A 25,819-nucleotide genomic window follows, 5' to 3' on the forward strand; every position below is an offset into this window, starting at 1 on the left:
TCTTTTTCCTTTTTTTGAAACTTTGTTATTTTAAAATACATACTATGTCCTGTCACTCTGAAGACATTCCAGCATTTGCTCATAATTGGTAGTGACAGGTTTTTAAATAGTTTGGCATACTCAGCAAGCCATGCCCAAAAGGATGCTATTTTGTCTCTTGCAAAGGAGGGGGGGGGGGAGGGGAGGGAGGTAAGGGCAGCTCCCAGGATGCAGTGTCAACTCTCCCCTCCCATGGGAGATGCCGAGGGAGGTGGCCGGGGGGGTTATACAGAACAGCTGAGATTGCGAACCGTGCTCAAGATCGGGTCAGCCCGTCGATTTCAGCACTTGCAAAACACATGCAAAGATAAGAGTCAGGGTTTATGACTCAATCACTCAGTCTCGGCCTGTTGGTGGCGTCCGTTTTTGGGGTCACTTCGCAGGTGGAGTTTCGGAGCCGGAAATTGCGTGCATCATTCCCACGAGTACATCGCCGGACTGCTGTAGCTAGCCCAGCACTCCTGTTTTCACACTGATAAAAAAGATTGTTTGGACGCCTTCAAAGAAAATAGAGGTGATACATTGAATGGGGGACAGCCGTCACCGTGTGGATAGGAGGAGTTGAAATGCTGCAAGTAAGGCAAAGACGGATGATTTATGCTTCAGTCAGAGGGGGGAAAAACAGCATGCGCGGCGGTTCAAACTTTTCAGACGCCATGGAGGAGAGGGGGAAGTTGTTCCAAAGAGCTTGGAAGGGTCAAACACTAAGGTGAGATGAGAGGAGTCATTGGTTGTTTGGCTCTCCTGCCCTCTCCTCCTCGTCTTCATCCTCCTCATCGAGAGACACAATCCCAGACGAGGCCACATCGGAGACCCTCCTGAGCGGGTCATAGTCGGGTGGGTACTCCACTCCGTTGCCCTCTGCCTCCACCTGGCACAAGGTGCTCTCATAGTCCTTGCAGGGGGTGTCGTCGTCCTCGCCGGGTGAGAGGTAAGTCTCCGAGTAAGACATGGAGTAGCAAGGAGAGTCCTGACCCCCACAGGGCCTGATGCCCCTCCCTCCCTCGCCAAGGCTGTGGAAGCCACAGTCCCCGCCCCCGCGCCCGCTCTGCCCTGCCCTCTGAAGTCGGGCCAGCAGGAGCTCCTCCCCTCCCTGCAGCGCCGACAGGATCTTGGCGGCGAGCTCGGCGGCGTGGCTGTAGGAGTGGGTGCCGCGGTGGCCACCCAGGTCGCGCAGAAGCGGGTGGTGGTCATCCAGGCTGCAGAGGCTGGAGCACAAAGTGTCTGGGGAGCCTACCGTAGGGGAGGGCTCTCCGCTGCCACCTCCCTCTCCGCCTCCTCCGCCACCACCACCCTCCAAGCAGGGTCCTCGCAAGCCCAGGTGTTGGCAAAGCTGGCTGTGGATCAGGTCCTTCAAGTAGGGCGGATATGATGACACATCTAGAGAGATTGAAACAGACTATGAGCACGAAGTCAAAGAAGAAAAACAATGAGAGAATATGAAATGAAACTGTAATATTACTGAGCAGTTGCAGGAAGTACAATAGGAAATCCTTACATACTATTGAAAAACTTTAGTCTTTCTTTACTTACATTCATACTTTCATACTTTTTACATTCAAAAAAGTTTGTGACTTCCAAATCCGACACTTTTTATGACATTTTTATGACGTACTAAACTTTCACTTTATGACATTTTTAATGGCTGTGACTTATGACTTTTTAAATGCATTTTTATGACATGCCATTTTATGACTTTTTATGCCATTTTTGGACAAAATATATAATATGACATTGTACTTGAAGTTTATTGCAAAATACCGTATGTGTGTAAAATACAAAAATATCAAGATATGTGTATTAAACAACAGTTTGATTACAGTTGTGCAAAGAAAACAGCTGCAAAATCCAAATGTGATGTGATAGAGGACTGAAAGAAAGACAAACGTTCTCTAAATAAATGTGCCCTCAGTCAGAAAAAGCACTGCAGCACTGGTTTCATGTACACTTGATTAAATATGCGCAGCTCCGTTCACTAAATGGCCTTTACCAGAAGCTAATGGAGGCATGATGCTACAGAAGTAACACTGAGCTGACTGTTAGCTGCAGTACAGGGTATTGGTGGTTCAGTGTAATCAAGATGAAAGCTCTGGTATATGCACACACTCGCACATACACACAAGAAAACACACGTACACAGCCATGCTCAAGTACACTGTGTGTATTTATAACCCACTCACACACCGTCCTCACACAGGCACTGTCTCTCTGCAGCAAAGGAAATGATATTAAAGTTGCAGGAGGGATATCAAATTCCGCCGAAGAACAAAAAAAAAATATGTTGGAGGGAGAGGATGAAAACTAGGGCACTGGGACAATGAAAGATACGGGGGGGGGGGGGGGGGGTCCAGAGAGAGAGACGGGGGGGGGTAGGGGGGGGTAGAGGCTGTGTGATGGGTTATTACTGTAGGATGGAGGGGACTGAAGGAAGGAAATGTGATTTAGCTTCACCACAGCTATTGTGGTGTAAAGTTACTGTGTGTGTGCGCGTGCGTGTGTGTGCGTGTGTGTGTGTGCGTGTGTGTGTGTGTGTGTGTGTGTGTGTGTGTGTGTGTGTGTGTGTGCGTGTGTGTGTATGTGTGTGTGTGTGTGTACCTGTGCTCTGTGTGGTGGGCTCGTTGGCAGGCAGAAAGTCCTCATCATATGAGTCATCGTTGGACTCGTCGCCGTCCACAGAGGACCAGGCCCTCAGCTTAGCCTCCGCTATGGCAAACTGCTCGGCAACACCTGCACACAGACACACACACACACACACATAAATGAGTTGCACGCGCAAAATACAGGGTTGGCATGGTAACAAGGAGGCAGCGGTTCATTGTGTTTTCATGTCATGTAGCTTGTTTTTGATCGACAGTGTCTGTGAGGAACAAAGCGCACACCGGTAGTATTGGACTGGACAGAGACAGCATTCCCATTACGGTCAGCGCTCTTTAGTGGTCAACTGGCTGCTGCACTTAAAGATGGCTGTCACTGAGTGTCTAAACCTGTCCCTGGGATCACCAGGAGCAATACTCGGCATTGCCATGACGATTCTTGTGATGAGCATGGTGGCATCACCTGTAACATGCGGTACATTTAACATAAACTTAAACAGCAGTGCAACAGATTAACATCAAACTCACCACTCCGCTAATATCAGATCATTCATTCATTCATTCATTCATTCATTCATCTTCAACCGCTTATCCCGGGGTAGGGGTCGCGGGGGGTGCTGGAGCCGATCCCAGCTGACATTGGACGTGAGGCGGGGTACACCCTGGACAGGACGCCAGTCTATCGCAGGGCACATAGAGACAAACGACCATTCATACTCACACCTACGGGCAATTTAGAGTCATCAATTAACGTACCACGTGCACGTCTTTGGATTGTGGGAGGAGAACCCGGAGAAAACCCACGCAGACACGGCAAGAACATGCAAACTCCACACAGAAAGGCCCAGGCCGGGGTGCGAACCTGGAACCTTCTTGCTGTGAGGCGACAGTGCTAACCACTATACCACCGTGTCATAATTTTTTTATTTTTTATTTTATTCTTATCAGGTTTTCTTTTAAAGAACATAGATAAACAAGACGTGCTTAACATTACGTATATTTCTGCTATAGCAGGCCTCACAGTTGACATCATAGACTGCGTATAACTGCAGCAGAACTGTGCAGTACAGATGTATTTCAAAACCTGGTGTGTGCTGTCGCTGCTACACTTTATTTAAAAGGTTTATCTCTCTCACTGCGAATGCACGTAAAACCACTTTAACTGCTTTTTGTAGCTTAAAATGCACTCGTGTTGTGGCGTAATCTGATAAACAATTACTTAAAACAGAAGCTAATTTTATCAGTGGCTCTATTTCACTGTAGGAGTTTTTGTTCCCCCACTACTAAAATAATGAATCAACGTATTTTGCAAGACATCAAACTTACATACGTATAAAACACACACACATATACACACACAAGGCTGCAGAGAGGACATCGATGTGTGTGTGTTTGTGTGTCGTGACTCAGTAGGTGCCAGAACCAATAAGCCACAAGGTCCGAGTGACCAATCGCCTCCAATCATCATCAGGAGCTGGCCAATGAGAGAGTCTCTCTTTATCTCTGTGCTCAGCCTCGTCCACTTTCACTCAATCCATCTGTTTTGTATTCTCCCATTCATCCACTCTCTCTCCTTCATGTCATGCCTTCTCTTCCAATCGTCTCTTTCAATAAAACACTCTATCGACTCACCTGCCTCTCCTCAGTCTTTTAGCCTTGTCCCTCACTTCTCATTTTGATTTCTATCTCTCCTCAGTCTCATTCTCTTTATGTGTCCCTCTGACTCTCTCTCTCTCTCTCTCTCTCTGGTCAATGCTCAGTATTCATGCGTTGTTGTCTCCCACAGCGAGAGATCGATGCTCTCATTCATCTCCCACTGTAGCTGCCGGGGCTCTGAACTGTCCTCGAAAACACGGCGCATCCTCCAGCAGCTGCAGTCGTGCCGGCTGCTCTTTAGTTCTCCTTTGAAAGCATGTTCTGATTCCTTTAACTTAGGAAGAAAGGCGGTTTTCACAGACGTACTTTTCTATGTCACTGACCCACATACGTAGCGCACAAAAATGCCTTGAATAGGGATAAAGAGATACTGTACGCCTGCAGGCAGAAAATCAAAAAATAATAATCAAAATCACGCCCGGCAACATGCGGGAGGTGACCTAGTTTAATGCAGACCAGAGGAATATTACAACAATATTATTTCTTTGCTAAATAAAAGCAAAATAATTATTTAAATTCAGACTTTTATGACCTGTTAGCCCATTTATTGGTGCAGATTATGTTAATATAAATAATTAAATGGTTACTTGGTACGATGCCTCACATGGAAATAGAAATATGACACAGATGGTGCTTGCTGCCCAAAAATGTCCATTATGAAGATCCGTAAATGAAACAGCTTCTCCTTCTGTCTCTGTCTCTGTCTCACACACACACACACACACACGTACCCTTGCTACGACTAATGCTGTGTCCAGACTTCCCTAATGACAAAGCAACAGGTTACAAGTCATTGTCAATGGAAGCAGAGGACATGAAGCTACAAAGTGACACCCGACGACGACGGCGCTACAAGTCATTTTCAGTAGTGCAACTAATCTTATGTTTTTGTTTCACCATTTCCAGTCTCCTTATCATCTCTGTCTAAAGAATGGTAAAAAAATGTTATCCTGCCTCTGGTCAGTTACCATCTATTTTACAATGCACAGTGGCTAGCTGTGGTGTTAATAAACTAAGTTAGCTGATGCTAGGCTGGCATACTATGTATTGTGATGCACATGGAGGGTACGTCATAGGCTACGTTCACACTGCAGTTACAAGTGACCTGAATCTGATTTTTTCGCTCATATGTGACCCATATCTGATTTGCTTTTGACAGTGTGAACAGCACAAGTCGCATTGAATCTGATATTTTCGAAATCAGAATTAGGCCACTTTTAAATGTGCTCCTGATTCGTATCGGATTTTTTAAAATGCGACCGCAATCTGAACAGCCAGGTTGCATTTAATGCGACTTTGACGTCATTCTGACCCACGCTGCACTTGTTTTTTAAATGAAAGACAAATAAAGCTGATTGGGAAAAAAAGTGTGCCGCAGGAGGGAGCCAGGAACAGAATCAAAACAAACATGGAGGACAGCAGTGAAGCAGGCGGACTGTTTGGTTAGTTTAGCAGTTTTCTCAGTTTAGCATTAAGCCATAAAGACCTACAATAGCGGTTGTCGTTGCCATGTTGGCGTCCGTTAACACCGTTGTGGCGTGATGTCATCAATGATCAACTGTACATGCGGGTCACTTTACACAGCAATCTGTAAACAGGCCACATTTAAAGACGTAATGTGTACAGACAAACAATAAATCTGATTTGAGCAATAAATCGGAATTGTAGCCATAACAACAGCAACAAGCGCCTGGGCTTCAACAGCGACTCGCTATCAATGTAGCTGGCCACGCTTATAGTCGAGCCTCACATGCTGCATGAGCAGTGCGTGGCAACCTTGTTAAAACTGCCGCAGCTCTGCTTTTCTACACTGAGTTCACCTAGTACACATACATACATTTAACTTTTAATGATTCTAAATGTAATTTCTTATTTGTTTAGGACAGAAAACACTTCACATGATATTTCATAACTCTTATCTGAGGGTGTCTGTACGCACAGTCTGGATGTACCGCAGCTGTACGTGGGACAGTGCTATGCAGTTTTACACTCAGAAGGACGTACATCGCACACTACTGTGCACCAGAAACTGGAATAACGCCACTCTTATACACACATACACACACTTCACACACCTCCACACATGTACTTTCACATGTCTGTTTCATTCATACACACACACACACACACACACACACACACACACACATGCACACAGTGACATAATCCTCCCTGTGTCGGTCAAGGCTGGCAGCCAGTTTCATGCACTACGGAGACACACTGCGGGATTACCTTCAAAGAACGTGTGTCTGTGTGTGTGTGTGTGTGTGTGTGTCTGTGTGTGTGTGTGTGTGTGTGTGTTTGTTGGCACAAGTCAGTCCATCAATAGGACAAACCCACCTGCATTTTCAGTTCTCAAGATGCCTCCTACACAAACACACGGCACTGTGTTCTACTTGCTTGCATACACACACCCAAACACTCACTTCACACATTCACACATGCTCACGTTATACACTAACATGCTCGCTGACATTCACGCCGTGTCCAGTCACCCGCAGTGACACCATCACCGGGCGACAAGGAGAGAGTTGACGAAAATAAAAGGAGTCAGCACAACCGGCTCCCTGATGAAATGCACGATGATGTAAGATGAAGAGACAAGGAGAAATGTAACGTACAGTAATGTCGACTTACACTGATTAAACAAATGACAAGGGTGTGCAGAGCAAATCTGGTTATGGCTCAATAAATGACTTTATTACATGCAGCAGCCCAAAAGAAGGATGAAGATTTAGACTATTTTGCACGACTTTATAAGTTCAGTTTGCTGGAATCATCATCACAGTTGCACATGAAACTCCTAAACAAAGAATACTGAACTGGATCCTCTATTGTGATCATGGTTCACAAAGATGGGGGCATGACCAGGGCCGTGTCAAAAGCGAGATATGAAAGCGGAGAGAAAGAAGAAAGAAAGGAGAACAGAGGAGGCACGGAGGAAAATCGCTCAGTCACGGTGGCACTAGCCAGGAGCAAAACCTTACTGTGCAAATTAACCTTGAGAGTCTGCATTGCAGGGAGCGAGTGAGAGGATGGAGGGAGAGCAGAGCGGCAGGGACGGGGTGCAAAAGGCGAAGAGAAAGAGAGAGAGAGGGGGCAGAGAGGAACGTTAAAAGAGGAGACAATGTGAATTGGATGAAAGGGGTGATGAATAGAGAGGGCGGCAGTGAATGAAAGAAAAGGAAAGGATGAGGTGAGTGAGTAGAAGAGGAGGTAGATGAGCTGTGGGTGAGTGGCACTCTGAGAGGAACAAACAGTCTGTAAGCTATGTGCGGAGGAGGAGAGTTAGAGCCCCGGTGAAGTGAAAAGAGCAGTTTTAACTTGTGTCCCTGCATTAATTATTCATTTGTCAAACAATACAAAACAACAACAGTTTCAGATGTGTGATGACTCATCCTGCACTTCATGGGTGTTTAAAAAATGAGCCTAATCAAATAAAATTTTGGGACAGACGTCATGAAAATAACTCTTTCCCTGTTTGTGGCTCAACTCGTGATCGTAATCGTGGTCGTAGGAGCCGACAGCGTAATGTGGAGAGAGTGTTAGATATCAGTGGGCAAAAACACCTGTTTCCATAAAATCTGGGGTTAGCAACCCACATTTTCATTTTCCAAAACAATGTGGCTGAGGTCTATTTCAGGAAGCGGGCGTTACACGCAGACTTTGGATTCAGTAAAGTTTCCATTTCATCTCTGCCTCGTCCGTGGTGTGTGTGTGTGTGGAGCCAACAATTCTCGTCTCCGTAGCTCAGAACCATGCTAAACTCGCAGCCCCATCAAATGCAAAGGATTTAAAATAAATAAATTGTCAGTATTCAGATGCTAAAGATGCTCCAGCTTCCATTTCGGTGGGACTTCAAGGGCAGTGGCTGTACACAGTATCTGTATGGGATCTGTATGTGGATGATGACATCTGACCATGTGCCTTTGCATTTGCATTTATCTGGGCTTGAAAACGGATTTGATGCATTAACAAACTGTTTAAAAGATGCCATGGAGTTGCATTATGGGTAGGATCCAGTGTGGAGCCTGACCAGTACTAGAGACTATAAGGTCAGGATGTCTGGGCCTCTGCAGCTTCATATATTCATATATTTTAAAAGTTTTTGCCCTTTATGAGACAGTTACGTGAAGACACAGACAGTAAACATTCGGCGAGGCAGAGCCAGGACTCCTCTCCCATTGTCTTTATAATCTGTCTCCTGTTGAACCCCCAATGAAAGCTCACTAAACTAAATAAAGTATCCTGTGAAATGATGCCACGCTGTACAGATCTTGCTGAGATCCGGTAACAGTGTGAACCAAACAACAATGCAGACGAACCCGTTGATGGGAATACGATGATTTTTTTCCTATATCCATAAAATACGTCCAAAGTGCTTGTTAGCAGCAGGTTTAAATGGCGTAAACATGACAGCTGTGGAAAAACACTAGCTTGTTTGAAGCAAATTCCTGTCAGATCTCTTTGTTCTTAAATGCTTTTGACTGTAACTAACGATCGTGTGTCATAAATATCTTTTTGTTATGTTTTTTCTTTATGTAATGTGATGTCTTCTGTGAGCTTTCATCATTGTTTCGCACGTTTTCATAAGCTCTCTCGCCTTTGGTGTGTGAGTCAACTCTTCATCTGTATTTGTCTTCGATTCAAGTGGAGCAAAGCTGGGTGTTTTTTTTTTCCTGTAATATTTATGCAGTAAACAACTTGCAGACAGCAAACAGACAACAGAAGTCTTACCGGCAGCGAAGCGTGCCTCCTGCTCTCCCTCGGTGAGGTCAGAGTACGAGTTGAAGTCCGATTCCAGGGCTGCTGGAGTGTCTATGGGCTTACACCAGCCCTTCCACTCGATCAGGTGGGCCACTCTGCCCTGAGCCATGGCTGTAGGCTTTGTCACATGGTCCTTCACTACCTGGGAAATACCTGCAAAGACAAAACTGAGTGTAATGCTACGGCATACTTGTGTGATGGTTACACATTTACCTGCATGCTCATATGCTAAACGTTGCACTCACCGTGCAAGGACGATCGTGCTAATGCAGCGATCTCTTGAATGGTGAGAGCTCTTCTTGATTTGGGTAACATTTCAACGGTGTCGTCAACATTCACCTGAAATGACATGAAAAAGAAGAAGTGTGAGACTCAGGAGAACACTGGTGCAGTAGGTCGGCTCAGCGTGCACGTGAGCTAACAACTGAATACGCCGTGACTCACAGGAAACGCCCCAGTTGTCGTCTTTTCGTGGAGAGGGGAGTCTACAATGTTCACAGTGCAGTAACAACTTCAGTGTACTTTCAAGGCCTCGGAAAGTGGAGAATTCTCTCTTTACACACCGATCGATGCTTTTAATGAGTCACAAGCTGTTTGCCAACAACTACACGTGTATGTGCATGAAATATAATTCTGTTCCTTCTGTTAATTTGTAAAGTCATTTTTCATGCTATCACAAAGCTTTTTTGTTTTGTTTTCACGTGTTATTTTACACCATGTAGTCGCACTGTGCTTTCAACTGTAAACCCATCTGCGTCAACTGCTACGGAAGTTACGGGACATATAAAGACAAGATATTCCGTTAAGGGCAGGTGTTGGGTCCAATAAACCATTGTGTTCCCATGAACAGGTTTGTAGCAAATCCTACGTAAAGTTATGCTAAGATGGGAATTGAACCCCACTCTCCTAGCTTAAAGTCCTGTGGTTTACTTAAAGTCCTATGTTTTACATGCCAGCCATCCCCCCTGACCTTGCATCCCTACGCGGTGCCTCGCTGTCTTATACTACGTCACATGCTTTCACTTTGAGGAATACACACAATAAATATGTGGAATACACACGAATATCTGCGCATTACTTTTTATCGTTATATGTTTGAAAAATGCATGAGAACACCCTGAACATTAACAGGACTTTGACCCAGTCAAAAGCAATTTTAACTTTAATGTTGATGTGGTTATTTTCATTGATTGAACATCTTGGTGTAAACCAAACAACGATGTTTTTCCTAAACTTAACCACCTAGTTTTGTTTGAACTCACAAAACTGTGACAGCAGTGAAGCGATTGGCGCGTATAAGTGATAACAAAGGGTCCCTGAAAGCGTGCGTTTGTCACGGAAAATAACTGTTGGCATTGTACTTTTCTGCGAACAACAGAAAGGTGTGACGTAGTAAAACAAGGCTATGCTTAGGAAGGACATCGGGGTGGATGGTCGGGTCAAACACAAACCAGACTTTTACCCTGGAGACTGTTCATGTCTTGTTCAATGTCAAAGTATGACATACTTATTTTAACCCAAAGCATGATCTTTTCCTAAACCTTACTAAGTAGTTTTGATGCCTAAACCTTAGTAACGTAAGTACCGTTTTTGTTTGAATTCACAACGTTAACCACGTGTTTAAAACTGGGACTTTGGAGGGTCAAAAGTGCTGAAAAGGGTGGTATGTGACGAGTTGTGAATGAGAACGTGGTGTAAAATGACGCACGAAAAGCTCGAGGGGCCTTACATGAAATGCGAAACATGGCAAAAATGCTATGTATTCTCTTTCCCATGAGATCACATTGCTTTCTTATGACAAGTTAGATGAAAACAATATAATTCTTATATCACAAATGAACATGTTTTATCTAATTTGTTTGATTCCTAAAAGTAAAAAAAAAATCAGCTGTGGCTATTTCTCAACAGATAGTTTGACGTCTCAAAATGCTGAACTGTTCCTCTAAAGTGACCAAAAATTATGACATTTGTTCAGCTAACTGTCTTATGAAACACATCTGATTTGCACATCGTTTCACATAAAAGAGTAGAAACAAAAGCTGAAAAAACAACTGGTGGTTAGCTGAAGCCTCGTGTCTACGCGTCTGAGTGGCTTGTTGAATTAGCCTGCTAGCTAATGAGCGCGCTAATGGTTTGTTAACTGGTAACTGAGCCGACGCTTCTCAAACTACAACTGAAGAGCATTTTGCTGCTTCTACGGCTGCAGACAAGATGGGAGAGGAAGAGAAAGAAGTATAACTCTTAGCCTATTGTTGTCTATACATGTGCACATTATCTGCACATAGTCAATACCTGTAAGAACCCCTCCAGTGGTGCCAGATGTTAGGAGCTTTCTGCAAAGGAAACCAATAAAACTCTGTGTCCAGACAGTCTGGCAGGTAGGTAATTTCCCCCACGGTGAGTTAACTAAACCAGACAGTAAACAAAAGATCCCCCCTCCCCCCCCCCTTCCCGGTCTGTCCTCCATCAAATCTGTCTGCTCTGTAACGTCAAACCACAAAGGGAGTATCGGATGTTGACAAGTTCCTTTGTCTGCTAACTCTTTTTATAGCCCCACCTGTACTCACGTGGGAGACAGGCGCGTCAACAGCAAAGGCCGCATGCTGAGCTGACGCTACCATGTTGTTACTCAATATGGGTCAACACACTTGGCTGACTGAGCAATCCGATGACGTTCTTTTGGTATATCAACAGGTACAGATTGTGCCCGGTCCTCTGACGCTCTAGTTTGACCTGCTTTTATTAGCTAGAGGAACAAGCGATGCAACTTCACTCACTACGACAAGAGAGCCACAGTGGTGTACATAATAAGTTATATTCATATTTTGGATTGTTGAGTCATTTTTTGACGTAAATATTTCTATTTTCTTCCATTCATCAATGAGTCACCACTCACTCAGACCCCATCAAGTTTACAGTGAGTAAGAAACCACAGCCTGATGCAGTTAGATCCTCCTGACCTTGTCCTGTCAATTCCTCTTAAAAGCAACAAGATACCAGCTGAGTAACAGACAAACGACAACTAAATGTCCCCATCAGAAGTGCCCTGCAACACCGAAGGGGGAATCCCGAGCTTGCGATGGCATCAGAGGATGCCGCGGGGCGCGATAATCCTCTCGTGCCGCAGAGCAGCTCAGAGATTAATCTGGAGATGTGACATCCACCCTCGAGGAGGGTTAGAAGGATATATTGGGTTTGGTCTTTAATTACAAAATCAGACGTCAGAGCGTAAATGTTGTCCACCCACAGCTCAATATGTTTTATTTGTTTTCAAATAGTTGCCCAGAGAAATCATTTCAGCGTGGTGTGGGAGGATTTTATACATCTTCAGAGATATCCAACGCACAAACTCACGTCTCACCGCTGTCTAATGCCCCGAAACTTGATTTCAATTCAGGACGTATCCCGTGATGATGCTGTTTCAGGGACATTTCGACCCTGACATGAAGAAAGTTTGACATAAAACATGTCATTTCTGGAGTTTGGAGCACGGATAGATTAATACCGGGCACTACCGGGCCACAAAATGACCACAAAGAGAGAAAAAATGATTATAGGGATGCAAAACAACTACAAAGACACAAAAATTATCTTAAAAATAGATGTAAAATGACCACAAAGAGAGAAAAAATGATGTTAGGGACGCAAAACAACTACAAAGACACGAAAATTATTGACAAATAGATGTAAAATGACCACAAAGAGAGAAAAAAATGATGACATAAAAATTGAAAATGCAAACAGATGCAAAACCAAAATTAAAAGATACAAAATGACTTAAAAAATAGATGCAAAACAATCACAAAGACATGCAAAATAACTAAAAATGGACATAGAATGAGCACAAAGACACAAAATTAATAAAACCATCTGAAAATAAGTGCACAATGAGCACAAAGAGACCCAAGATGACAACAAAACAACTTAAAGTAGACTCTTTGAATTTGGGTTCCTATGTAGACAGAGTGGGGGCCTCTCAGGTCGCACTCACACTTGGCCCTAATGATCCGTGCCGTGCCGTGCTTTAGCGTGATTGTCCCCCGTCCCTCTTCCCTCAAAGCCCAGGCCCGCTTGCTCTCACATTGCATGAAATGCTCCGGGCCCTGGCTCCATTACTTTTCCATCGCTTGTTTTGTCCAACCGTTTTTGAATGCTGGTGCTCGTACATGTGCTTGCGTGCTTTACAAAAGCCCAACTCTCTCAACAGGGCCACGGTTGGCAAGCGTGCCGTGCCTTGGCGCAGAACGGTTGTACTAAACACCGGTCAAACAAACTAGACTTTAGCGGTGAAGCGTGCTTGGGCACCGTACGAACGGACAGAGTGACTGCACCCTTACATGTCTGCGCCCAGGGGCCCATTGGCTCAGAATAGGTCCACGGATTGGAGGCACAGCATGGTCTAATTTATACATTACATTCAAATAGATAAAAATGCTTTTTTTTTTTTAAATGCGTCCACCCGTGAGCCACACACTTTGCTCCCCTGTGCCCCTCTGCTCCCCCAGTGCCCCACTGAACAGCAGTACAAACACACACATACGTGCACAGTGTCGAGGAGTCGTACACCTTCACGGTCTGATGAATACACACAGCAAAGAGGCCGTCACGACGCCGCTCAGGGTTCACTTTAAGCTTTTAAATCATCGGTTGAATGTTGTCTCCGTCAGTCAGCGCGGGCGGACTAATGTGGACAGCACAGGGAAAAACACAACAGCTTTTTGGACACAACACGTATGTCAGGAGCTGAGAGCAGGCGGACAGAGGGTGTGTGACATAAAACCGACCTGACGCACCGTATGCATCACCGGGAAGCATGGACACACACACACACACACACACTGAGCTGGTTAAGCCTGAAAAACAAATGTTAGTGCTCCAGCAAACACTTTTGGTCATTGTATAGTTGAAGTTGGATGCAGGGCATACGTATGACGTGATAGTTCATCTATTGTCAACCAACCAAAGCATCATGATGAGTGTACGCGTGCTTTTCCAAGTGTTTTTCACCAGACAGCTTGTCCGTCCAATCAGGAGGACCAGCGGAGAGATAGACCCTTAGAAGTTAATGTGGTTGTGTTTTGTGATTTGTTTATGTATTTTATGATTTTCTGTAGTGTTTTTCCCTTTGTTGTAGTGTTTTGTGATCTTTTGTTGTGTTTTGTGATTTGTTGTTGTGTTTTTCTATTTGTTGTTGTGTTTTGTGATTTGCTGTAGTGTTTTTCTATTTGTTGTTGTGTTTTATGTTGTTGTATTTTATGATTTTCTGTAGTGTTTTTCCCTTTGTTGTTGTGTTTTGTGATCTGTTGTTGTGTTTTGTGATTTGCTGTAGTGTTTTTCTATTTGTGATGTGTTTTATGTTGTTGTATTTTAAGATTTTCTGTAGTGTTTTCCCCTTTGTTGTTGTGTTTTGTGATTTGCTGTAGTGTTTTTCTATTTGTTGTTGTGTTTTATGTTGTTGTATTTTATGATTTTCTGTGTGTTTTTCCCTTTGTTGTTGTGTTTTGGATTGTTGTTGTGTTTGTGATTTGCTGTAGTGTTTTCCTATTTGTTGATGTGTTTTGTGATCTGTTGTTGTGCTACGCTAATAGTTGTTGAATTTTATGATATGCTGTAGTGTTTTTCATTTGCTGTTGTGTTTTTCCATTTGCCGTTGTGTTTTGTGATCTGTTGTTGTGCTACGCTAATAGTTGTCATATTTTATGATTTGCTTTTTCTATCGCTGTTTGATTTGCCTTTCAGGGCCACCGTACAGAGGCATTCATGAAGTCATTATACCGAAATGATACAAGATTATAAGGAAAGGAGGGCCATGACCTGTTTAAGTGGAACCGACTGGCGTGATATTTGCTTTTCTTGCTGGAAAATAACCTGAACATCCTTCTCTTCCTTCTGTGCATCTCTCTCTCTCTCTCTCTCTCTCTCTCTCTCTCTCTCTCTCATCTCTCTCTCTCTCTCTCTCTCTCTCTCTCTCTCTCTCTCTCTCTCTCTCTCTCTCTCTCTCTCTCTCTCTCTCTCTCTCTCTCTCTCTCTCTCTCTCTCTCTCTCTCTCTCTCTCTCTCTCTCTCTCTCTCTCTCTCTCTCTCCTTCTCTCTCTCTCTCTCTCTTCTCTCTCTCTTTCTCTCTCTCATGGTGGGAACATCCTATGGCAACTGGTCACCATGACAAAACTCCTGATTCACTGACGATTTTTACACACACGACTTATAAATGAAAGACTCTCGCACGTGCCTTCCTGCTTTCCTTTAGCGCAGTGATGCCACAGCCAACGCGGGCGTCAGAGAAGACAAATTTGCATCATCACAGAAAAATTGAATCTCTTCGGTGGCATTAAAGCCAAATATCGTTTTTAGGACTTTATTATTATTATTTTGTCGGTTATCAGCTAAAACCTGACCAAATATAGCTAATGTGTGTCTCTTTTGGGGATCTCTGAAGTGTAAAGCATTAGAGATTTGAACAGTCCAGACAACCTGTCTCTCGCAGCGCCCGGTATTCAATAACAGAACTGAGTAGTATAACAGTGAGCGGTGAGAGGCTGCATCTCATAATGGATCACTTAGGCGCTGCTAATCGCCGCCTGGCTGGCTCACTGCGACACATCGGATTCACACCCAGATGGTGCGCGCTGATGGATAAAAGAGGCAAGGTGGATTCATCATCACCGTTCCCATCTTCATCACCATCTCTGAGCCAATAATAGGCGTCTGACTGGAATTTCTAGACACAAATACTGTAGGCTGTAATGATGTAATGTAATGTACTGCATACCCTTATAGGGGATGCACAATATCGATTTTTTCATAGTTTTGCATAGTTTTCATCTTCAATCGCTTGTCCCTGTCGGGGTCGCGGGGGGCTGGAGCCAATCTCAGCTGACATCGGGCGTGAGGCGGGGTCCACCCTGGACAGGAGGCCAGTCTATCACAGGGCACATAGAGACGAACAGAGACAGACAACCATTCACACCTACGGGTGATTTAGAGTCATCAATGAACCGAACACCTGCACGTCTTTGGACTGTAGGAGGAAACCGCAGAACCCGGAGAAAACCCACGCAGACACAGAAAGAACATGCAATCTCCACACAGAAGGGCCCCAGCCCGGATTCGAATTAGGAATGCTCTTGCTGTGAGGCAACAGTGCTAACCACCATACCACGGTGTCGCCCTAATGCAGTGGTGGGCAATTCCGGTCCTGGAGGGCCACCGTCCTGCATGTTTTAGGTTTGTCTCTGCTCCAACACACCTGAGTTAGGGTAGGGAGAAACCTACAACATGCAGGATAGTGGCCCTCCAGGACAGGAATTGCCCACCACTGCCCTAATGATAGGCCAATATCGCCCGGTAATTTATCAGTACCAATATATATCATGCATCCTTTCCATTTATCCACCATTCTAACCAAAGTGCCCTCAAACCCCTTCTTCTCAGGAGCAGAGTACGTACCCTTTCAGTCCATCTGCCGCACGAAACCTCCCAATTAACTGAAACTCTGATGCGACCAGTGGAAAAGGAAAAATGCCATGGTTCACCCATGCATAAGAGAGAGATTGTGTGATATGTTTGGTCCAAAAAGTTGAGGAGGATTTAACTCTAACACTGAGATTCCATTAAAAACCCCAAATTAAAAATTAATTGTTAATTACGCCGAATGACTTGCGAAAAAAAAAGAAAAGTGAAAGCAACTGGTTAACATTAATGAAAATGGAGAAAGAAGTCAGTGGTTGAAACTCGCATTAATAAGGTAATTATAGAAAATAATTTTCTGCTCCATGTGGCGAATTACTGAGAGACTGTCGCCTCTGATTAGGATTATCTGCTCGGCACCTCATTAGGTAATAATACACTAAGTTCATCGTAGCTTGGCTCAAATGGTGCGCAGTGATATACGGAGTATCTAATAATCCATGTACCAAAAAATACAAATGATTTCTAATGCAACCACACTCCAGTCTCATTTAAACATCTAGGCACAGTGAATAAAGACCTTTTTATTAGTTATGCGCGGCCTATCACATGATTTATATATATCATAATAATTCATTCATTCATCTTCAACCGCTTGTCCCTTTCGGGGTCTCTGGAGCCGATCCCAGCTAACAGCGGGCGTGAGGCGTTGTCCACCCTGGACAGGACGCCAGTCTATCACAGGACACATAGAGACGAACAGAGACAGACAACCATTCACACCTACGGGTGATTTAGAGTCATCAATGAACCTAACACCTGCACGTCTTTGGACTGTGGGAGGAAACCGGAGAACCCGGAGAAAACCCACGCAGACACGGAGAGAACACGCAAACTCCACACAGAAGGGCCCCAGCCGGGATGTGAACCTGGAACCTTCTCGCTGTGAGGCGACAGTGCTAACCGCTACACCTGTGTAGCCCTAACATAATAATAATAAGTGTTATTTTTAATTATGTATTTACTATGTGGGTTTTATGAGCGTTGCATAACATCACGCAATTCAATTGTATAACGTCGTGTACAACAGCAGGTCTTGATTCTCTGCTACTTTCCTTTTATTACAGCTCAGTAGTTTAAGAACAACTTCACTTATTTTAATAATAATAATAATGTTGTTCTTTATATTAGACATGTTGCCGCGGTTACGGCTCTTTGGGACTGTTTTCCTTCATGCTCCTTGAAGTAGAAGTGACGTGTCAAGAAATCCATTTTCTCCATTAAGCCTTTTATTGTCAGAAAGGACTTTTTGTTTTAAAAATAACCAAATAAATAAAGTTTCAGGACTCCACGAAGTGACGAAAGCTTGTAGAAGCTTTTTCCTGTATGGCATCAAGGAGAGTAAAGGCATTTTTGTAGGAGTTGATCTGTTTTAAATGCCGCCTGCACGCTCCCACTGAATTTATTTGCTTACTTTGAATCGTCATTATCCATCATAAAGCATTTAGAAACACAAACTGGCTTAAAGCTAAGTCTCTCGGAGAGGAGACAATGCACGAGGTGTCGGTGGAGCTACGTTAGATGGGTCATAGTCTATTACAAAACAAGACCAAACTGAGATAAAAAAGAGTGTTAAGGGCACCTCGCTGAAGTCCAGTGCGCCCAGAGGTGCTGTCAGAATCAGTCTGCGCACCAAGCAGGTCCGCGTGCTTCCCAAAAGCGCGAGGTCAGACAGGGAGCTCGCCGCGCTCCAGTCCACGCGCAATGAACCGTCAACGGCCACTGTCAGGAGGAAGAGAGCCACGTGAAGATTATAGGAGAAGGTCAAAACTCATCTTCGCCTCGAAAACTATATTCTGTCTCCAAAATAAGTGGGAAAAAAATACATATATTATGACAAGAATGCTTCAACTTGAACGTGTCGTTAAAGCATTGTTGTTCATAATATTTGTTTTTTATTACTGGAGCAAGAATTACTAAGGATTAGGCTAATCCTTAAATTGCCATACGGTTAAATTAGCAGTCACCATGCCAACGCATGCCTCGATAGGGACCCCAGGGCAGCCACTGAGGGACGATGACCGTATGAGGGGAATGGTATGTTGCCGTATCTCACTGCAGTCTGAACAATATTCAAACACACCACATAAATTGTAAGAAAAATAGGCAATCCTGCAAAATAAACATCTGCCCACCAGCTAATTTGTAAATGTCTCGAATAAAGATACATGAACTGTGCATACGAAGACTTAATGCAACTGTGGAGCAAAGAAAATCAAATGTTAAATCTGAATAATAACATTAAATGGAATATTTTTGGAGGATTTCATTTTAAAAGTTGTTTTTTATTACAGCACCATCATATAGAAGCCCTGATAGGCAAGTGAGAACTGTTTGTTTCTGGTGATCAGGTGATCCAAAGATTTAAGGATGGGGGGGGGGGGGGGGGTGGGTCAGCCTGGTATCACCAAAAGGCGTGTGAATGACACGCTATTTCTGTTAAGCCATCTCGCGTATAATTACAACGTATTTCATGTTTTTTGCGTGTCATTTCACGCCACATAGTCTCAATTGACTTGTATAGTGCAGAGATGGCGTTGTCATTTCACGCACAAATGTCATTGAGGGAAAACCCACGTGTTCGTATTTCTCCGCCACCTTGCGGAGAAATACGAAGTGGTGGAGCTTTCTGTCAGAGGGTTGTTTTTAAATCAATATGACGGGCGTTCGATTCATACACGCGAAAAGCTTAATATGCGTAGACATGCACGCGAAAAGTCATGAAAAGTGGCGTGCTATTTATACGCCCTCCCATGAGACCACGTAGGGTGTGTGTGATCATTTTAACTTTGTTTTTTTATCTTTAAAAAAGTTTTGACAGGTTGTTTTTGTCAAGAAACTTCTTCTTAGTTTATATTTCCCATCTTTGAAAACAGGTGGAATATAAATGTTTGCCTGGACGTATATTTCTTTTGTCAGGATAATGTTTCTTATTTATTGTTTCATTATTTAAAACAGGTGGAACATGAAGTTTTGTCAGATTAATTTTCTTTTTTTCCGTTCATCTTTGAAAACAGGCAGAAAACAACAGACGGTTCTGGCAGGTGAATGGTTTCCTGTCAAGATCATTTGTCATCTTTGAAAAGTGGTGTATAATAAAGTTTGGCCGGTGATTCTTTTCTTTTTAGCACAGGTTTTGGCCCCTAAGAGCTCACTTTAGCACAGGTTTTGGCCCCTAAGAGGTCACTTTAGCACAGGTTTTGGCCCCTAAGAGGTCAATTTAGCACAGGTTTTGGCTTCCAGAGGGCACTTTAGCACAGGTCTTGGCCCCTAAGAGGTCAATTTAGCACAGGTTTTGGCTCCACGCGGGCACTTTAGCACAGGTCTTGGCTCCCAAGAGGGCACTTTAGCACATGTTTTGGCTCCAAGAGGCCACTTTGGCACAGGTTTTGGCCCCTAAGAGGGCACTTTAGCACATGTTTTGGCCCCTAAGAGGTCACTTTAGCACAGGTTTTGGCCCCTAAGAGGGCACTTTAGCACATGTTTTGGCTCCAAGAGGCCACTTTGGCACAGGTTTTGGCCCCTAAGAGGGCACTTTAGCACATGTTTTGGCTCCAAGAGGTCACTTTAGCACATGTTTTGGCCCCTAAGAGGTCACTTTAGCACAGGTTTTGGCCCCCAGAGGGCACTTTAGCACAGGTTTTGGCCCCTAAGAGGTCACTTTAGCACATGTTTTGGCTCCCAGAGGCCACTTTAGCACAGGTTTTGGCCCCTAAGAGGTCACTTTAGCACAGGTTTTGGCTCCTAGAGGTCACTTTAGCACAGGTTTTGGCTCCCAGAGGTCACTTTAGCACAGGTTTTTCAACAACAATTGGGAAAAACATGTGCTAATGAGTGGGGGTTCAGGGATCGCCACATCCTCCTCCTCCTCCTCCTGCTGTCCGTGCATTGATAAGTTTATTGGCCGGTGATTCTTTTTTTTCTAAGTCGGGATGATTACATTTAATTTTCATCTTTGAAAACAGGTGGGATATAAAGGTTTGCCAGGATATTCAATTCAGGATCGCGTTTTTTTCTTCTTTGAAAGGCTCCCCCAGTCGTCGAGTACGAGTATAACAACAAACGCTTTTTCAAAACAATCCTGCCAAAACATTTTATTCTCCATTTTTCACAGATGGAAAAAAAATAATGATCCTATGCAAACTTTCTTTCATATGTTCTTAAGTCGTAAACACAGGAGAGAAAACAATTTGGATCCGACTTAGAAAATGGATTACCAGAAAAAAAGAAAGTCTCACTTGCATCCCACGGCTTCCGTACGACCCAGATGGTATTGTTTCGGAGTGCTACAGAAATTAAAGGAATCTTAAGGCTTGAACCACGCACTTACAATAAGTATATGGTTCTAGGCTAAGTGGCTCAGTATTCACAGACCCTTTACTGCAGCTACTGTGTAGAAACTACTTGTAGTGAGATAACATGAGGGCCTCCTTCCATCATGCACTTTAAAGCCATGCCGCGTCATGCAGGTAAGGCCCTGGCAGCCCAAGCCTGTTTGATATTTCATGAAGTTGCTTCTGCTTTGTCTGAGGGAGAGAAGCAGTATAACACACAAAAGAAAGCACAGAATAAGGGACACGACCGTGATGGCTTTGTGCATGTTTCTTTTTTACCTCCCCGATGTTTGATACACACGTCATCAACACGGCAAAAACAGAGGCAATCTGCAGTGGCTGCAAATGTCACTAAGCAACCTCCTGGCTGCAAACGTCACATAGCTGCGTACAGATACAGGACCGTTCGGTTGACTACATAGGTTTAACCTTTTCAACAGCTGCCCCTCGTCACAACCTGACACACTCGTGGACCAAAGGTGCCTAAAAACCTCGCACTTCCAGGGTCTCTCGTGCCTTTTCCGGCGCAGTGTGCAGCAAAAACATTTCAGAAGCTGTCCGCCACATGCCTACTGAAACACACACACACACACACACACACACACACACACACACATACACACACAAATGCAATCCTGCGCGTGCTCGACACTCTTCAAATCAGGTTAGCTAAAAGAGATTAAGAGGTGGTGCCTCTAAATGTCAGTGCCTGGCTCCTCTTTCTAGCCCTCCGCTGCAGGGAGGCGTTTCCAGTTACTTGTCTGTGAAAAGAACGATTCGCTCGATTAGTCGCCAGCGCCCCATCTCAAATATTGAGTCCAATATCAAGACCAATCACTCACCCCTGGGTCAAAGACCTGCCGTTTAGCACGCCGGGCTCAAGTTGCCCACCAGCTGAATTCAATATGTGCCGTTTAATTGGGTGTGATGAGATCGGATGCCCGCGGGTGTATTGTATCTGTGGAATCTAGGCCACCTCGGTCAATGAAAGTATTGTTAAGCGAGGAGCGAAAAGATGTGCACGTGTTTTTGTATTGCACGAGATTGATGTCCAGAATGTGACGGTCATTGGAGCCCTGGCGCGTGCAGCAGTGGCGTGCACAGACTTTTTGAAGGGAGGGGCGAAAAGGGAAAAAAAGGGCACATATAGTGCGTTCTCGCCACTGAAGAAGGCACTTTAGCACGCATTTAGGTTTTCTAAGAGGTCACTTTAGCACAGGTTTTGCTCCCAATAGGTCACTTTAGCACATGTTTTGGCTCCCAGAGGGCACTTTAGCACAGGTTTTGGCTCCCAAAGGACACTTTAGCACAGGTTTTGGCTCCCAGAGGGCACTTTAGCACACGTTTTGGCTCCCAAGAGGTCACTTTAGCACATGTTTTGGCTCCCAGAGGACACTTTAGCACAGGTTTTGGCTCCCAAGAGGTCACTTTAGCACAGGTTTTGGCTCCCAGAGGACACTTTAGCACAGGTTTTGGCTCCCAAGAGGTCACTTAAGCATGCGTTTGGCTCCCAAGAGGTCACTTAAGCATGCGTTTGGCTCCTAGAGGGCACTTTAGCACAGGTTTTTCAATAATTGGGAAAAACGTGCGCTAATGAGGGGGGGTTCAGGGATCGCCACATCCTCCTCCTCCTCCTCCTCCTCCTCCTCCTCCTGGTGTCCGTGCATCGATAAGTTTATTGAGCATCTTTACTGCCACGCTCAGCGGCTTTAAAGATCGTAAAACGTCATTGCACACAACAGAAATGGTTTCGCGTTCACGTCTGCAATGCAAAGTGCCGTAAGTCACTGCAGCAGTGACCCTGAGCCAGAGCAAGGGTGCGATTTCAGGGACATGGATGTGGGATCCTAATGGATGGACATGAGCACATGTGATGGGGATACATTGATGGTTTGCATTCTGAATGAATAACGAGATGCGTGTTACCACAAAGGGCTCGATCACACTGAGGTTAGCCTGTTTTACTGGGAGAAAGCGACTCTTCTGTGAGGCCCTACGGTCATCCTCCATCTGTGGCTCATTTGTTCATTTGTTCCACGTCTTTTTTTTTTTTAATCTTAATTAATCTCCTTCCCACTGACTGTGATCTTTCTGTGAGTGTGGTCTCTTCTCTTGAAGCAAATGAGAATGCGGTCTTGTTTTTTATTTATTTATTTTTCACTTAGGTCTCACACACACACACACACACACACACACACACACACACACACACACACACACACACACACACACACACACACACACACACACACACACACACACACACACACACACACACACACACACACACACACACACACACACACACACACACACTCCTCTCTCTGTAGTTCCCGTTGTCGTGGAAACTGCAGATGGAGAGACCTCGGCTGTGCATCTCTCTCCCTCTCTCTCTCTCTTCCTCCCTCTCTCTCCCTCTCTCTCTCTCTCCCTCTCTCTCACTCTCTCTCTCTCTCTCCCTCTCTCTCTCTCTCCCTCTCCCTCTCCCTCTCTCTCTCTCCCTCTCTCTCTCTCTCTCTCTCTCTATCTCTCCCTCTCTCCCCCCTCATGTCTTCAGGGCTCTCTGAGAGACTTATGAGCGCATCAACACAATTAGGTCAAGACCAGCAGCGTGTGTGCGATATCACACACATTCAGGCTAAAGATGAGTCAAACAGGTGGCTGCTATCGCTGACACTGTTTGATAAACGTGCAGAAGCGGTGTCTTCATGAGGGGTTTATGGGACTATAGGGCATGTCCTTACGCACTCCGCGACAAGGAGAAGGGGGAGGGGGTGGCGCCATAATCATCAAGTGACTGAAGCAACACATTACATAAGCAATTAGAGTCTGAGAGAGCATCTGTGAGCATGGATATGAAGGATAAATGACAGTTTGAAAGGTTGCATATAACACTTACATCACCAGAAGAAAGAAAAAACCCCTCTGTGTGCGTGAGAGACTCGGAAGGATGGATGCATTTATGGATGGATGGATGGATGGATGTGGAGCAGGTTTGGTTTACGGAGACAACAGAGGAGACCCAGTCAAATGAATACCAGAAGGGGGATATCTGGGGGAGACACGCGTCAGAGGTCGGGGTAACACATAGAGGACTGGGGCCCTCGGCGACATTTAGGCGCCAGTGGAATGGATGGGACGGCACACACTTAACAGCAAAGGTGTAAACAACCGTAAGAGAGAAGAGATGCGGTGGCAACAGGGAGCTTGTTTCTTGGCAACAAGCGAAGGATCCCGTGCTGCATGTGTGCCTCGAAGCACCGACGGGGATGGAGCGCGTTTACATTTTGGATATCTGCGACTGCGAACTAATCCATTTTACTTTCATTTTCCAGATTATCCAGAAATACCGACTATTAAACCTAGAGATTTTTTTTTTTTTTTGCTCGGTGGCGTGCGTGAGGATACGAGCCAAAACAAAAAAAGGTGTCCTACCTTGCAGCTAAACTGGGTCAGCGCGGTCAGAACCATCGTGTCCGGATGAGTCTTCTCCTATACACACATATATATATATATATATATATATATATATATATAATATATATAAAAGCCGTTTAACAGCGCATCCCTCAGCGGTGTCAAGAGCACCTCTGTCTGCTCTGCCTCTGACTGGCGTGCTCACCAAAAAAGCTTCTTGCAACTCTCGTAGCATCGCGATGTTTAGGCTGCAGACACCAGCCCCTCGAGCTCTCCTCAGCGCCGGCCGCACACACACACACACACACACACACACACACACACACACATTTAACACCTAAGATGAAATTGTTGTTGTTCCAGTCATCTACAACAGCTTATCGTGGGGCTCCTTATTCGCATATGCATATGACTCAGCAGCAGCGCCGTCATATGCCACACACACCTCGGGCACAGCATGCTGTGCACTTCAAGCACCCAAATTCACTCTGCGCCCCTGCGAAAGGCTGCAGCAAAAAAAAAACAATGCGTAAAAAAAAATGCCAGGCTTCCTCCAGCGTGCTTTTATTCAGAGCAAATGAAAACAAACTCTTACCGACAGGCGCCTTGGAGCTGATACAGCCCATTTTCGCAGCTGCATATAGAGCCTTTTTTTTAGGGAGAGCGAGCTATCGAGTTTCTTTCCCCAAATTTCCCTGCGTAAGAGACGCCGAGCGTACCTCACTGATGGAAAGCCTCTGTGCTCATCTACGGAGGCTCCGCTGGGTTCGCGCTGCTGTGCTCAGACCGCCGGAGTGACGCCGAGGGCAGGGGGAAGTCCAGTCATCAGTTCCGCTCCCGTGTCTTCTATCACTTCTTTGCTTTTGACTTGCTTCAAATCCATATATATGTATATGTATTTATATATAATGTTTGTGCGGCTTTGTTTTTATTTTATATTGTATTTTAAGAGTTTTGTGTTTCTTGGATGAGCTCTACGTCACCGGTTGAAGGGTCGAGTCCTGCGGTTCAGCACCACGGACAGCGCTCTGTCAGGCGGAGGCAGCATGGGTCCCGGCCTTGCATCTGCAGGGGAGGGGGGTTGGTGGGTGGGGGGGATCAGGGGTTTCCCTTCTTGGTCACTGCCGCTCAAGTCCACACCAGCACCACCGGCACCACGGATCACCGGCCCCTTTGCGCGCCCTTGTTGTCGCCCAGCAGGCAGAGAAGAGTCACTGGAGGCTGACACTGATACAAAAATCCCACGCTTAACCGCTTATATACAGTCCAAGCGAGCTTCCGCCTCCTTGTTCTGTTTTCCCCCTGCTAGGCAGAAGCGCAATGAGATGTGATTGGCTGGTGTCCCCTTACATGCCAGCCAGACATGAGGAGAAGGGCGGGGTTAGCGGTGCACACACACACAAACACACACACACACAGACGCACAGACGCACAAACACACAAGAGAAGCAAGTTGTCCACCAGGGATTGCATTTCTTCTCATTTAGATATCGGCTGGCTGACATAATGACAAATGAGGAACATGCTGCATATTTCAACAGGTCCC

At 45.0% G+C, this 25,819-nt stretch overlaps 1 protein-coding gene across 1 annotated transcript; it reads right to left on the reverse strand.

Moving 5' to 3' along the window:
- Positions 1–433: 433 nt before the first annotated feature.
- Positions 434–25,008, reverse strand: fam131ab (family with sequence similarity 131 member Ab). Its single transcript, XM_083914032.1, has 6 exons — positions 24,869–25,008; positions 18,105–18,244; positions 9,302–9,395; positions 9,027–9,209; positions 2,635–2,766; positions 434–1,419 (listed from the first exon to the last, which is right to left on the reverse strand). The coding sequence occupies exons 1-6, from the start codon at positions 24,897–24,899 to the stop codon at positions 764–766; spliced, it is 1,236 nt and encodes a 411-aa protein (XP_083770158.1). The 5' UTR covers positions 24,900–25,008; the 3' UTR covers positions 434–763.
- Between the last annotated feature and the right edge of the window lie 811 nt (positions 25,009–25,819).

This window comes from Echiichthys vipera (genome assembly GCF_963691815.1).
Source record: "Echiichthys vipera genome assembly, chromosome: 5".
In the NCBI taxonomy this organism is placed as follows: domain Eukaryota; kingdom Metazoa; phylum Chordata; class Actinopteri; order Perciformes; family Trachinidae; genus Echiichthys; species Echiichthys vipera.

What these genes read in the sequence shown, in the direction of transcription:
- fam131ab (XM_083914032.1), bottom strand. Translation starts at nt 24,899, where the DNA reads ATGGGCTGTATCAGCTCCAAGGCGCCTGTCG. An exon ending in GGAGGCACGCTTCGCTGCCG is followed by an intron (nt 2,767 to 9,026) that starts GTAAGACTTCTG and finishes GTCTGTGTGCAG; the next exon opens with GTGTTGCCGAGCAGTTTGCC. An exon ending in GCCCACCACACAGAGCACAG is followed by an intron (nt 1,420 to 2,634) that starts GTACACACACAC and finishes CAATCTCTCTAG; the next exon opens with ATGTGTCATCATATCCGCCC.